Source organism: Haliotis asinina, chromosome 14, assembly GCF_037392515.1.
Source record: "Haliotis asinina isolate JCU_RB_2024 chromosome 14, JCU_Hal_asi_v2, whole genome shotgun sequence".
Classification (NCBI taxonomy): Eukaryota; Metazoa; Mollusca; class Gastropoda; order Lepetellida; family Haliotidae; genus Haliotis; species Haliotis asinina.
In genome coordinates, this window is record NC_090293.1 from 52,115,581 (window position 1) to 52,131,860 (window position 16,280).

The following is a 16,280-nucleotide window of genomic DNA, read 5'->3' on the forward strand; positions in this document are numbered from 1 at the left end:
CGTTCCGTTAAATCTCCACTATACATTGGATGCATCCATGGCTCGCCCCAATGATTTTATTACCTTTTTTGGCTGTTTTTTATCAATCAGGTGTCTACGCTGGACAGTTGAGCATACCAATTGCAACTCACTTTCACTTTTAAATTATGTAACCTATTAAAGCTGGCAACACAAAGCATGCAGAGGAACTCTGAAAGTTCTTGCATATATTTTGATAAAGTTTCAGGCCTGACAATTTTTCTGTATGATTTCCCCAAAATCTGAGTCGCACTGCAAACAAAACCTCATGGCTGTGACTGCTGTCTTTGTTGAAGCTGGAAGGTCAATTGTAAGTAATGATGGCTTAGCTGACAGGCTACTGCGAGAATGTGGATCCAGCAAAGGAAGGTAGTAAAATTATCAGGCCGAGACATAGATGCATTCAGGGTATAGTGGAGATTTATCAGAACGTATACCCTGGAGATACCAAGGATGTGATATTATGACTCAACACTGTGTCAAGTATCACACCTGGCTGTGCGTTTTATAGCACGCTTTACATCATTTGATGTCCCAGAAGATATATTTGAGACACCCCTAATTTGTACTAGTGGCAATAAAGTGTTGATATTTTGATAAAGATAAATTACGACAGATAAGACCTTGTTGTCAATATTGTAATTATAAAAGTATTAGATTTCAAGTTATAACAGCAATCAGCAATGGCAATACTCTGGTATTTTCCAATCTACATACTAACGGGAATGCTGTCCAAAGCCCCAAATGAAAACTATATGTCTGAATGTGAACATGCTACTGACAACTCTATTCAAGTCCGTGTTTTATATATGGGTCACATGCTGTACACTATGGCAGCGTTGCTTTGAGACCAAATAAAGCTGTATAAGGGTTTTCATGGAAATAGTCAAATTATGAAATTTTAATGAAGAATGTGTTGAACATGAGGCAAAATTGAGTTGAAAAGTGGTAGACGTGACTATTTTGTCCATAAATTATTTTTCAGGGTATTTTTCATGTTTCTTAGTATCTTTGAGACATTTGTACTAGTTATTCAAGATAAGGGGTTTCTTGCACATATCGATGTTAGTATATATTGGTATAAAGTAGACAAAACGTAGCAGTAGTTTTGTGCATGAAGGTCAAGGACGGCCTGTTGCTTCACTAAAGAGGAAGATTTTCCTCAAGAAGTGAATGAACACGTCATGAATGATATACAATGACATTATACCCAGGTTGTCAACGAACTGGCGTCTTCCGCTGGCTTGACTTGTGCCATAGACCCCACCCTCTGCAACGCCCTCCGAACTCTGAAGTCAGGTAAGAACCATTCTGTCTCAGTTGTTGCCAAGCCGTAAGGCTTCACTATTTTACATGACAAGTTGCATCTCTTAGTGATGCCAGAATCTTGTGATCTTTGGCTTGAATCACAGAATTACCCTGATGAAGGGTTATATTTGTCAGCATCACTTTTGGCCTTTCCTCAAACTTCCTTTATTGCTATCAGTGGTGTATTGTTTCTTTTATTGCGATCAGTGATGTATTGTTTCATGGCTCTTTTGCCCTTGTTCATTCATCAATGATTGTCACATTACAACTACCAGAATCAGGTGGCTGGCAGTCTTGGTTGATGGATGTCATCATATCCAAGTTCTGTAGATTAGTGCTCATGATGTCAGTCACTGGATTGTCTGGTTCCGTGATATGGTATTTGCAGACTGATGTTGCATCAACACTCATTCACCCCATCTATCCTAGCAGTCACTCAATTGCCTACAATACACTTACTCACTCACTCACTCAACTACTCATTCACTGTTGCACCTACCATTCACTCACTCACCCCCTACTGTTCACTAGCACCTACCATTTTCTAAATCGTCCCATACTGTTCACTAACACCTACCATTTTCTAACTCGTCCCCTACTATTCACTAACACCTACCATTTTCTAACTTGTCCCCTACTGTTCACTAACACCTACCATTAATACACCCTCCTGCCATTCACACACCCACCTACCATTTGCTCACTCACCCCTACTGTTCATTAACACCTACCATTCACTAACTCGCCCCTACTGTTCACTCCCACTTACCATTCACTCTGACACCTACCATTCACTAACTCACCTCCTACCATTCACTAACACCTACCATTTTCTAACTCGTCCCCTACTGTTCACTAACACCTACCATTTTCTAACTCGTCCCCTACTGTTCACTAACACCTACCATTCGCTCACTCACCCCTACTGTTCACTAACACCTACCATTTTCTAACTCATCCCCTACTGTTCACTAACACCTACCATTCAGTCACCTGCCAGTTACCTTCTCATTCACTGTTTCAGAGCATGCAGAGGATGAGTACACCCTGGCCTGTCTGCTGATGGTGTTTATCGCAGTGTCCATTCCCAAGCTGGCCAAGGGAGATGCAGCCAGATACAGGGCTCACCTCGAAGGTCAGTCAACTCTCCCATCAAGTCAGTTTCAGTTTGCTGTATAGAGTTGCCTCCCTTTATTTCTAATGATAGTGCAGTGATAGTAAATCTTCCTGTAGTTACCATGGCGTCATTGAATATAAGTCTAATATGTATTAGAATGTATCAGTGTTTATAGATGAAGGATGTTTATCTCACTACAATGTTGGCTTCAGTGATCTTTAGCCTCATGTTTACATAAAATCAATTGTTGGACCACATATATGACATGAAACCATATGGACATCGGAGTGAGTGAGTTAATTTTATGCAGGTTTCACCAGTATTTCTGCAGTATCATAATGGGGACACCAGAAATGGGCTTCACTTATTGTAACCATGTGGGGAGTCGAACCCAGGTGTTCAGCATGATGATCAAATGCTTTAACCAATAGGCTACTCCAACACCCCTGTGAAAATCGGACAGTAAGGAGATTGACCACACATAGTTTTTCAGTTGTGTCCAAAGGCTGCTCACTATTATTACTAACCAGTTATAAGTACCTGTTACATATACAGTCCTCATTACTGAACAGTTTTACCGATATATATCAGGTCACAGAAACAACAGTCACTGCCTAGCCAAGGCCATAAACTCACTGGCAGGGGCTCTGTTCACCATCTATGGACCTGGAGATGTTGAAGACCGGTTGAAGGAATTCTTGGCAGTAAGTGTCTCTGAACTAACATGATAGTGTTTGTATTTGCTTTAGGCTGTTTGCTTGTTAAATACACACCTGTCCCAACCTTTGAAAGATAAAAAGATTTTCATTTATGTCAAATGGCATCTGGTAGCATTAAGGTTTCTGAAAAGCATCTGTTGTGGTGAAATTGGTGATGTTCAAAATCACCTGTGTGGTACATCGGTTTATTGCAAGGCAACTCACTCAATATTTATTCCCTTATGTGTGTCACATTGTTAACCGTGTGTGACGTCTGCTTTAGCTGGCGTCCTCGAGTCTGCTGCGTCTGGGCCAGGAGCAGGACAAGGAGGCCATCAAACAGAGAGAGTCTGTCTACCTGCTGCTGGACCTGGTGGGTACCACCACTTCAGTGTCTCACATTACTGTGAATCTGTGTAATCATCCCGGTCTTCCAGCACAAAATTACCTTTGCCAATATGGCTCTTTACTATTTGTCCCTATTCTAGTATAGAGCAGATCCTTTCAGGCTATCCTTGTTCCCCCAGAGAGTAGTCAGAATAGGTCTCCATCACCCCATCATGTCTTCTATGTGTTTCCCTGGTGTAATGAATTTAAGACAGAAAATATTCCTAGTACTCAATGCTGGAATTTACAGTGATTGCAATAGAATAATTTGCCTCTTCTTGTTGTAAACATTGGGCGTTTTTCAACCTATCGTAAACTTGCTTCATGAAGATTTTTTTGTTTTTAGATTGTCCAAGAATCACCGTTCCTGACAATGGATCTGCTGGAGTCATGCTTCCCCTATGCTTTGTTGAGAAATGCCTATCACTCTGTATACAAGATGTCTGCGGGTGATAACTGATTTATCCACCTACCACTCAGAGTACAAGATGTCAGCAGGTGATGACTGATATGTTCCACCTTACGCTGTGAATACAAGATTCAATTCCAGATTGTGTGGAATGAAGACAATTTGAAATGAGGACAAAGATCTGTGTCACTGAGAAACATTCAGTGGTTCAGGATGACGGCACATTTCCAGTTGATAAGTCTTCTCCGCTGCTCAGTAACCAACCGAAAGCTAAATTGTTCTAGAAATTGTAAATTTGGATTAAGATCCACATTTGTATGATTCTGTATGTAGATTCTGTTGCAACAGATGATGCGGCCTTGGTTGCATCTGCCTGAGATGCTGATGGTGTTTTTAGATGTTGCTACTGTGATCCATCTACACATAGTTGGGATGACCCTTGTCCTTGAGGAGAGTCATGTTGCCAGGGATATATGAATGCTGAAACCAAGCTATTAATGAATTTTAGTAGGGAGATCACCATGTTTGTGAATTGGCATTACTGTGAACAAGGTCTTGTGTACTCTGCAGAATGTGTTGAACACAGGTACAGTGTCATTTAACTAGTACAAAACGGTTGTGTTTGCAACACAGTTGTTTAAATGGCTAGGGCATGGCTGGTTAAATGTCTATGACACAGATAGTTAACTGTCTAGGGCACAAGTGGTTAATTATCTAGGACACAGATAGTTGTGTCTAAGAAACAGGTGGTTAGGATACAGGTGGTTAAATGAATGGAACGCAGTTAGTTAAGTCATATTAATACAACATCAGGGAGTGATTTTACTGTGCAGTATAAAATGTTTTGCAATGTTTTGTAAGTACTAGTATCGACTAAGAAGTAGAGCTTTGTTTCACTGAGACTTCACAGATGGACCCTAGTCAGATTACTTGTGCTATGATATGATCTGGACCATTTGGATAAGCAGAGGTGAAAGTAATAATGTTTCCTCATAACTGATCAAAATATTGTGAGTGTGTTTATATATTATCATCTAATTGTATATTGTACTAGTACTCTAGGCAAATAGACTTGCCTTGCATGTGAACCCTTCTCATATTTTTCAACTTTATGTCATCATGAGTCAGAGTTACCCCCCTTAGTTCCTGGGAGGACCCCTTGTCATGGGTTCAGTTCCAGTTTCAGCCAGATGGAGATACTTGGTCCTTCAGCGTCGTAACAGTGTATGTGGTAATGAATGGAAATGAAAGGCCTTGCACCCATATATTCAGCTGGGCCATAATGACTTGGTCTTGTACCAACGTTGAGTTGATCAGCTGTGATAACTTTGGGCCTTTCACACAGTACCAGCTGGCCAAGTAGTCATAGCAACAAGTCTATGCATGTACCATGTATGTGATAACAAACATATTCACTAGGAGCATTTATTCGTTCCCAGCTAGGGCTATGTTTTTGCCATCACTGTTATATGCTTCATGAACTTGTGCCCAAATCTCCTTCAAAGTGACAAATTGTTTGTACTTTTATTACCATGCTGAAGCATAGCCTTGCATTTTGAAGTCCTTTCTTTGTCCGGTTTATCATGCATAGGCTTGCATTTATTTTCTATCATAATATTTCTGCTTGTGTCCATGGTTCTATTTCTGTAGGACACCAATTTTTACAGACACGCTTCTTTTTTCAAACGAAACACGTTTTTGATAAAGACTCCAGGACGTGAAATTTCTCTCATCACATCCTTTACATGTTTGTCTTGCCAGCCTTTCTCCTCTTTGATGCGGAGACAGAACAGCATGATCAGTATATTTATGGGCCATATTATTTATGATATAATTCTCTTTAGCGTAATCATTTGAGTTAACATGTCTGAAGTTTGTTCCAATGTCCATATGGGTACAGTAAAAATGTTAATATTTTGATAAGTTCTTCATTCTGGTGGTCTGAAGTTTTGCTGTACTGGTGTTATGAAAGGATGCTAGTGAAAGAAAACATTTTCACTTCGTAACACCAACAGCTCATAAATTTATTTTTCATTTCATTAGACATCATAGAAGGAAAAACATTTTTTCCACAAATCTGAAAAAATGTTTTGTCAACGAATTTATACAATTGTTTAGCCAGGGACTGAAGCTGAGATTTTTTGTAATAGAGTACCAAGACTGTCATTTAAAACTTGAATATGTAATTATGTTGTAGTCCACCATTAGGAACATCTCCATGTTACTGCAGTGATATATACTGGGCAAAATACGTTAAGGATGTTGGTATTTTATGACTGATATTTCATCAGTATGTCAGTGAATAAATACATCATTATTCGTCAGTGAATAAATACATCATTATTCATAATTTCAAAATTTACAAATATCCCTAAATAACAGTCTCCAGTATATGAAGTGTATTATCGGTTACTTGGATGTCATCAGCTATGATTAGGCAAAGGCGAAATCCACACCGTCGGTTATTTGCTGAAAAATGTTTCTTCTTAGTTCTGTGTGTAGGTGTCCAGTTGATCATGCATGTGCTACCATAAAGATGTTTTTCACTGGTGTTGTGCATGCTAATGGGTGAATATAAATATCACCTGGACCTCGAGGATTTTGTAGGAAATTTATTGTATGTACCTTCTTGTACATATGTCATGAACTTTTGTAATAAACTGTGAAATTAATTGAACATTTTCACGATAGAAATTATTCTGAGTTAGCAGTCTTGTATGGTTCAATGCTGAAGACTGTGTTGTCTCCCCTTAGATGTCCAGGGTGGTCAAGGTCACACCCACTTCTGGACAATCGGCCTTGAGTTGCCAGAGGTCATCTAACTCACATTAATGGGTTTGGGTAATATTTGAAGCATTCACTTGGCACATCAAATATAAGGGTTCATCAATGCTCGTGATGCTCTGGAGTAACTAATCTGTACAGACAGCCTTCTTGTAACTGGAATATTGCTGAGTGCAGCTTTAAACAATGAACAACTATCCTGGATAGTTAAGCTACGTTTCGAGAATAGTTAACTTCTTATGAACACTGGCCATGATCAAAGTTAAGAATTCTTAGAGCTACAAACTGGCTAATCCAGTTTGGGCAGTGATTGACTTCACAAACATTCATTTACATAGTCAGGATATGACATGCATCATGGCTGACTGACTAGTTCTATCAGTCTCTTATAATGACAAGCATGGCTGACTGAACACAAGTCCTAATCCAAATACAAAGGTGCTGTAAAACCATTTACACAAACAAACACAGGAGTTATATAAGGATATATTTTATTTACAATATCAGTCTATTATCCCTGACAATGGACAATCACACGTGACTTGTACAGATCTAACAAAACGAATGTGAAGGCACGGAATGTGAAAGGATCATTGCTACATTGCTCTACAGTGATTATTGTGAAGATGATACAGCTGATCTCATGATGGCCCCTTGATGGAAAGAGAAAGCTAAGGAATTTAGACATTGGTGAACACAGGCAAGGGAATGTTGCCAACAGGGAATGCAAATCTGGAATTAAAACCACAGTTGGCAGATCCTGTCGCTTTTGCTCGGTGGGCTTGTCCATATCGCTACACTCGAAGAACATTTCACAAGACAAGCTCATGTAACTAAAAGGGCTGAAAGATGCCTCTATCATTGAATGAAAACTGAAGGAATTATCTCGTACTGCTTGCTGAATTCAAAGTTTAAAAAAAGAAAATGTATGACAAACCATGATACTCTTGGAAAAATGGGGTGTATGACAACAGTTAAACTGAGGAATATATACATGAAAATACAAAGCACTGTGTAAAACTTGCTTACAAAAAAATTGAATGACTATTAATGTCAACAATAAAATACACAAAATACAAACAGTTGTTTATGTACATTAAAGTGATTAATGATTGTTAGTGGCAACATACATCATAAATAATACATGCAGTTTTGTATCAAACAAAAGAAGGTGTCAGGAAAATGTCATGACATACTGGAGTATCACAAGGTCATTGAGTGATTGCTCCATTCTCAAAGCAGCGGTACTAACTCATGGCAAGATCAATGGTGATAATGGTCATTAATGATCTATCAAGAAAGAAATCGACATAAGTATTTTCACATTAACAATATATAATCATTCTTCTGTTTGGACATGAGTGTTTCTATAAAGGTAACATAATGCTGTTTGATTAACTTTGAATGCCACTAAATGTATTTCTGTAACACTTATTTCAAGAGATCTTTGTTATGACATCATGAAATATTTTCTTAATTACATGTACTAGTACTTGTTTCCAGCATCATGGGATTGTGACTAAAACATATAAACCATCCTTAGGCAACAAATAAAAAAATGTTAAAAATCCATGGATATCAATTAGCATCTTGAAATCTGTGATATAGTAACCATGGTAACACTCAGTTACTGAGGGGATGTACACAACTGCTTTGCCTTACATCACACAAGTAAAAATCAGCACAAACTAAAATTCTTGATCATGCAAAACAAGTGGATCAAACCTGTCTTACAACCAATGTCAATTTTCCAACATCACCTTACACCATACACTTTAAACTGCACACTGCAACTTTGCAGTCCTGTATCTTCCCCAAGCTTAATCAAATCATTCCCTCAATATTATGTTATTATGTATTGCTTGCTGAATTTATGTTCTCATATTTGCCTGTAGTTTGTTATAGCTTCTAAGTATTCAAGAATGCCACAATCCTACAGTGTCAGTAAATTAGTGAATCTAGGGTTGAGCCAGTATCTGCATCCAGGGTTTTACATAATCAGGAAATATACATCCAGGCCACAAACATACATCTAGGGCACAAACATGCACATATCGTGTCCTTCTTGATGCACAATAACATTCCACATACCTACTCTTAACAAAAAGAAAGTTCGTTTTGGAGCGTCATTATTACAAAGACTGTACACTATTTCTTTTTCCCAAGAGTTTATTTTTCTACAGGGACCATTAAAATTATTTGTGGATGATCTGGAGCATCAGTGTTGTAAAACCTTGTACAAAATATGATTTCTCCTCTATGACGTCGATGTCAATATATACACACTATACACATTCTATTTAGCACTCAAAGAGAGTGGCTTCCCTTGATGCCCATAGGACTCAGGGCGAAACCGATAGTGATGTAGATGAGGACGGAAGCTACTATCGTAATCATCCCCATCATAAAAGCATACTGGGACCACTTATTGGCATACTTGAGGTCACCTTGTCCATAAGCTCTTGACGACATGTCTGAAAACAAAAGAGGTGAGCAAGTATAGTTTAAGACTGCCCATAGCAATAATTTCCAGCAATATCACCAGAAATGGGCTTCACACATTGTACCATGTGGTGTATTGAACACAATTCTTCAGTGTAATGAGAGAATGCTTTAAGCAAGTGCATAAGAATGGTTTTCTGCCATTTTAGCAAAATTCCAGCTATAACATATCAGGTAACACAGAAAAGGCCTTTACACACTGAACCAATGTGGGAATCGAACCCAGATCTTCAACATGATGACTGAGATATTGTGAGCACTTTGTCATAATGTCAACTTGGTTGCCCACAAAGTCCCTGTTTCACGCAAACTGGACCAACGAGACTGGTCTGCTATCTTAAGATGGTACATGAAGACATCTTCAGATTGTTGGGGTCTATGTCAGCATATTGATTAACACTTTAACCATTAGAAGAAGATGAAGATGAAGATAGTTTATAAGTATATAAGGCCATTTGACCTACAGTACAAAATAGTACATTACCCGATATGCATACAATATGGGTCAAAGAGGCAAGTTTCACTAACAGTATTTTGGAGAATACACTTAATACAGATATATCAGAAGGTTTTTAGACATATTACATATCTGAGGGCAATGGATGGAGATTAAGTTCCCCGTTGTTGGTTTATATAGGATGGTACATCACACAGCTGAGCTATCAGATGTGTACATACCACAAATCAAGGAGACCATACTGTTAACACTATGTCACAGGATAAACGTATTTTAAATATTTCACAGAGTTGTTAATAATAATTCGAGAAGTATACATAGGCTTCTCGCGAAGACATATTTCCCACTTGGTGACTATAAGTGAGTGAGTTTAGTTTTACGTCGCACTTAGCAATATTCCAGCTATATGGCGACCTTGGTGACTATAGAATTATACATCAGCATCATATTTACTGAAAGTATCCAAACCTTTTCTGGTTTGACTGCGTACCAAATAATTTTTGCACCCTGGTCTAAATATTACAAACATACCAATATATGAAATATTATATGGTATGGTTGGATTTCCAAATGGATATACAGCAAGGGTAGAAAAAAAAGAATGTGCAAACACTACTATGCTGAATAAACATATTTCAAATATTTCACAAGGTTGTTTATTATGTTGGTATCTGAAGATGTACAGAGACTTTGAATCGAAATATAATGTCCACTTGATGTCTTTGGAATTAGGCGTTGGCGAAGGCTGTCATAGACCTTACAGTTGTATATAACATGTACTCCGTCTTCAATACCCTTACATTGCTTACATAATACAACATTAACACTAACCAGACCTTTTCTCATTAACTGAATATCAAGTGTATTACATCCTGATCTAAACATTGTAAAGATTTGTTTGTTGTCTTTACTAATGTTAGACAAAAGATATTTTTCACAGTTCAACAAAGATTTATGGGTGAGTTCCATACAATTCCAAACCGATATCTGAACAATAAATGCTTAACATAACTTACCCATGTTGGTCGTTTTCTAGATTCAATTGACAGTAAAAACTGATAACATTGATAAGGGTATCTATCAGGATGCATGTGTAATAATCTTAGCCAATATTTAATACATTTTACAAAGTAAACATGTGACAAAGGGAGTTGACCGCTTTCCCCATAAACAACAGCAACTTTAACCATTAGGCCCTATCAGATCAGTGAACAAGAGGATGTGAGATGGGTTTAACTTGTTTTTGAACTGTAATCCTAGTGTTATATTGTATGAGAGCTTGCAGTGGGAGGAAAGCCTAAAATAGTGTTTACAACTTGTTGAAACCCAACACAGCAACAAGTTTGTCACTAACAGCCATTCAATGACATTCATGTCATTCAATAACTTGAACAGCTATCAATGGCCACTAAATTTTGTTTTCATAAATAACACTTTTGGAAACATTTCTGTGTGATATGCAGAATTTCCCTATGAGTGGTTACATTCATGTGAATGTGTGACCCTCTTTAACACAGTCACTTTTACTCGTAACTGGAGACCATCTCCCATACAATTCTTACGTCCTCTACTAAATAGCACTAAAACCTCCTCAAATACTTTAATCATAAATATTCTTTTCACAAGCAGGTTTGTCAAAACATTCGCAGACAATTAACTGATCATACTAAAAATACTACCAGGTTGTTCAAAATGGACATATCAAACAATAGTGCTGTTTCTTTCAAAATTGAGGGTATATTTTATAACAAAAACACACAGGCCTTGTGTCCATAAGCAGCCTTGAGATGACGGAATACTTACATGCAAAGAAGATGGCAAAGGGTCCAATAAGGGGGTTCAGGATGGTCACAACAATGGCCAAGGGCATGTAAGTGTGAGGCTGGGGTCCAATGTAATGACCCTGGTAGATTGCTGGGTGGGTCAAGACTGGGTCACGTGTCACAAGCACCTGCTTCGATGTTGTGCGGTAGAGCTCAGCATTGTCTCCAGGCGTTGGGGTCGTCATGCTGAAATATGTTGTTGAATTAGAATACTCTGTAGTGGATGGATAAAGAATAATCTAATAACTGCAGTTATCTCAAAGCTACGAAGGGCAGTATTCCAAAGTGACGAAGGCTGGAATGCTTTTCCTCATATGAAACCCCCAAATCCTGGCATCATCAAGAGTATTGTTTTACTTTTATGCTGCTTTTACTAGACTCAGCAATATTTCAGCAATATCACAGTGATATCCAAGACACATAGGCTTGAAATGGCTGGAAGAATTTAAACAGGGGGTAGACATTTGCAGTGCTTTTAAAAACAACTGTCATGACAGTGAGCTATTATAGTATTACGCAAGCATATTTGTGAAAAACATTCAAAGGTTTGTTATTATAAGGGTTTAACAAATTTGGAAACTAGACATGTGACTCCCTTTTAACTAATTAGCTGGCAAGTGACATGTATTGTTTAAGTTAATTGGCTCTTGGCAGTTTGGGTGCTGTCTGGGCTTATTCAAAAGAGTGTCTTACAGTTGTGTCAAGAATGTTTTCACATTGTTTAGGACTATGTTTTTATAGTTGAACTATTAGGGTTAAAGTTTGTTAGCACTTATATTAAGTCACAACTTGCCTGACATTTTAAATCATATATTGTAAATAAGATTAAATGTTGTACTAATTAGACACCTACAATATACTGAAAGCTAGGTTTATGTAACAAAGTATTTAAGTTTTTGTATTTAGGTAATCTGGAAGAATAGTTCATTTTGACAGTTAATATATCAACAAGTATTGTCAAACATTCATAGTAAACTTATTACAAAACATTTGTTTATACAGTCCATGATTGCAACATCACTCATTTTTAATTAAGGTTGCACAATTTACACAAAAAAAGAACAAAATAAGAAAACTTAACATGACGAAATTCCTTTCCTTGTTTCCCCTACCCCTCCCTTTACATTTTGCTATAGACATGTTTCCAATGGCATTTCCTCAATGTCTGAGTATCATCATTCTAAGAACATGTAGGCCCCTCCCAACTAGTGGGCAGGGCTGCTGAAGGATGTAATTAGCATTAATTCAGGGTGAGGCCAGGAAATAAACAACCATTACTTACATCGGTACCACTCTTGTCCCAACTGTTTATTACTGTATCCAGTGTACCAGTTTATGATCTTACGCCTACAAAAACCTATTCCTTTCTTACATGGGACTTATCAGCATCTGAAAAACAGCTGGAGTTAGCCTTGTCATGCTGGTAATTACTGTGAAAGAGAGGCCATTCATTGACGATGGTTTTGACAATATAAAGGACATATCTTATAAAATATATATACCTGTTAATTTAAAGACTCACAAAAACGACTCTGGTGAGTGTGTATATCACAGAAAAATTTACATTATAATATGGGGTATCTACAGGGTGAAATATGTATTTGGTCCAGTCTGTCTCCTCTTTGAACATGGTCTTTTAAACTTCAACCGGCAAGATACAGGTAATAAATAGCATTATTAATAAGAGCTCATATTATTAATTAAGGATTTCTATGGTTGATCAGCAATCATCAACAGGATCGTGTAAAACGATGTACTTTCAAATAGGAAGTGTCGCATTCCTAATACAACCATGGCCGGACACCGATGATCAAAACACACAAAATAGGTCATTGATGCCAGGTGTGATTTAGAGTAATTACAGGTAGAACCTCTTAAATATTATTCGTCACTTACCTTGCTTAAAGAATGTCCTAAGTATAAAAAATGTTGAGTTTGTCGTTACAGTAAAAAGAAGCTCAGCATCTGATGAGAAATCCTTTCCCCAACTCTTCAAACATTCAGGTAATTCAACAACTGCGCATGCGCAAAGGTGTGTACAGGTGAGTCACGGATGTCGCTGAACTCGCGACAGCGCGGCATGTTTCTGTAAATGGATTAATGGATCAGCAATGTCTCAGAAGTCAATATCGACAAACTTTATTCATGACAACTTGTTTTGTTTGTAAATGCGACGTTTCATTGCAATTTTTGTGCAATTGTCAACCAGCAATGACTGCATGTGATCCACAATTTTGTGGCACAAAGTTTGCCTATATTGTACTTCCTAACTTCTGAAATTCCACTCAAACAAGAATGAAAGGTCGATGTAAGGAGACACATACGTCAATCTGATCCGGGTTCAGAAGGTGTCTTATTTGTTATGCGTAAACTTTCACATGAATTTAAAAATTACAAATGTTAGGAATCGACTTTCTTCCTTAATTCCTTCCTGAAATATTAACAATATTGAAGTTGCCTCAAAAACAAAACAAACCATCATTTATCATGCATAGGACACAGTATTCCCATAAAAGCGGCGTAAAACGTAACTCACTCACTCACAATATTCCCAACTTAAGGTTTACAAATTTGAATTTAATTTAATTTAAAGCTAAAAATTTGAACGTTTACTATGTTGCAAAAACATTCTTAAACCTTTTTTAGAATTTAAATCCCAAGTTATGTTGATAAATGCACATATTTTGTCATTAACATAATGACTATGCAGATTTATTCCTAACCCCGATAATATCAAGAGAATTAACCATTTCACGGATATAAATAATTATGATACCCACGAAAACCCCTCACAGGATCATATTGTGTCATCAGGTAGCCTCGGGGGAGAAGAGTAGAGACTGTGGTAGGTAAGTATCAGTGCACCTTTGAAGTCGACATTATGGAAGAAGGTGTGTGTATATGTCTTGGGGCTATCCCATGTGTGTCTGATCGCAAGACGTCCGAAACAAACAATTACGAACGCAGCAGTGTTTGCCTTTAAGCTAAATGTTTTGTAGGGCATGTTCGGAAATTCTATGGTCATTTAAGGTGACCACACGTACTCGCCATCAGAATGCTATCAGTTCTCCAAGAACCCAGGATTAGCACCAGCATATCAAATCCTACTTATCATTTATTTATCCTTTAATATCCGTCCACCAGTTAATATACACTGAGGAGCCTAAGAAACTATACACCCGGCTGATTTTATCATGTTTGATCAGTTGAAAATGAATTCCTAGTTAGCTTTAGTTGGTTTGTGGTTGTCAGCAATATTTCAGCTATAGACTTTGAACCATACAATGCAGTGATAACATCATAAACATCGATTTACGCAAGTGGGATACGAAGCGGATCTGACCACCCGATCTCGTTAGTGGCCTCTCTCAGCAAACATGGGTTGTTGAAGATCAGTTCGAACCCGGATCTTCAATCGTCTCTAAGATATCGAGAGTTCATATAATAAAAAACAACAGTATAATTATAAACAACTGCACCAAAAGAACACATTCTACACGTACAAATTTCGTATGATTTAAAACTTCCCTATGCCCCCACACTGCGTGATCCGACAGATACCATGAAATGGGGTTTAAAGTCGCCTCAAGAGTATTGCACGTGTAAATGCAGTTGTGTCTGCTTGTTCAAGTCCCGACTACGACTGATTTTATTGCGCGAGCCCACGGAGATACCAGCCACAGTACATAGACACCCAAGTCACACTCGCAATTTACCGATCCTTGTACCACCCCGTTCATGCAGTCCGTCGGGCAAGGCAACAAAAAGCAGCAGAATTTTAATGTAGCTTGGAGTGACAGGGCTTGACACCCAGACTCCCAGGTCCCTGAACAGACGCTACATCCACTAGGCCACAGGTGGTTCTTGGCGGAACGTTGGTGTCCAGTGAATATGTCAGCGAGAGTGAGTGAGTTTAGTTTTACGGCGCTTTAGCAAGATTCCAGCGATATCACAGCGGGGAACACCAAAAATGGGCTTCACACGTTGGACCCATGTGGGGAATCGAACAAGGGTCTTCAGCGTGTCGGACGAACGCTTTACTTTTATTTTACCCCTGCCGCCCCTGTTTCAATGGGACCAAGGACGGTAATTGTATGCATGGCGTCTAACAGTTCCCCTTCTAGCCTACTCATAATCTTGTTTTCTTTGTGTCCAACAACGCACCCATCAGCATCCCAACTACATGACAGCTTGAATAATCGAGTCTACGCCAGACGATCCAGTGATTGACAGAATGAACATCGACCATGTCCATGCATCTGGCAACCAAATCTCGTACGTCCTATCCTTCCACTAGCATGGGTTGATGAAGACAATTGTGACCCGTATCTTGACTGGACCCATGTACAAACATTGGTCATAACATGAGAACGGTAATAGACCTTCAGCAACCCATGCTTGCCATGAAAGGCGACTAAGCTTGTCGTAAGAGACGACTAACAGGATCGGGTGGTCAGGCTTGCTGACTTGGCTGACATATGTCATTGCTTCCCAATTGCGCAGGTCGATGCTCATGTTGTTGATCACTGGATTGTCTTGTCCAGACTCGATTATTTACAGACCGCCGCCATAAAGCTAGAATATTGCTGAGTGCGGCGTGAAACTAAACTCACTCACTCACTCACTCACTCACTCACTCACTCAGATACTTGTAGTTCCTTATCTATGATTCATGGTTCACTGGCATTTCAATGCCGCTCTGAACACCCGGTGCTTGACAGGGAAGAAGTCTACAGAGAAGACAGTCAGAAAATGGTGAGCTGGTTGAACCTTTGTC

General features: G+C 38.5%; 2 protein-coding genes across 6 annotated transcripts in view; one reads left to right on the forward strand and one right to left on the reverse strand.

Moving 5' to 3' along the window:
- The window catches only part of LOC137262224 (nck-associated protein 1-like), a 43,740-nt gene extending 37,106 nt beyond the window's left edge, over nt 1-6,634 (forward strand). For all 5 annotated transcript variants that reach the window (XM_067800017.1, XM_067800018.1, XM_067800019.1 and 2 more), the window contains 5 exons: nt 1,233-1,317; nt 2,351-2,461; nt 3,035-3,147; nt 3,425-3,514; nt 3,875-6,634. In XM_067800017.1, the coding sequence (XP_067656118.1) occupies nt 1,233-1,317; nt 2,351-2,461; nt 3,035-3,147; nt 3,425-3,514; nt 3,875-3,988 (513 nt within the window). In that variant the 3' untranslated portion in view covers nt 3,989-6,634. The remainder of the gene's footprint in view (nt 1-1,232; nt 1,318-2,350; nt 2,462-3,034; nt 3,148-3,424; nt 3,515-3,874) is intronic.
- Nucleotides 6,635-7,195: 561 nt separating this feature from the next.
- On the reverse strand, nt 7,196-13,818 carry LOC137260934 (uncharacterized). The gene is made up of 3 exons (XM_067798495.1): nt 13,400-13,818; nt 11,484-11,689; nt 7,196-9,195 (listed from the first exon to the last, which is right to left on the reverse strand). Exons 2-3 carry the CDS (start codon nt 11,686-11,688, stop codon nt 9,029-9,031), a joined length of 372 nt encoding a protein of 123 aa, XP_067654596.1. The 5' UTR covers nt 11,689; nt 13,400-13,818; the 3' UTR covers nt 7,196-9,028.
- Between the last annotated feature and the right edge of the window lie 2,462 nt (nt 13,819-16,280).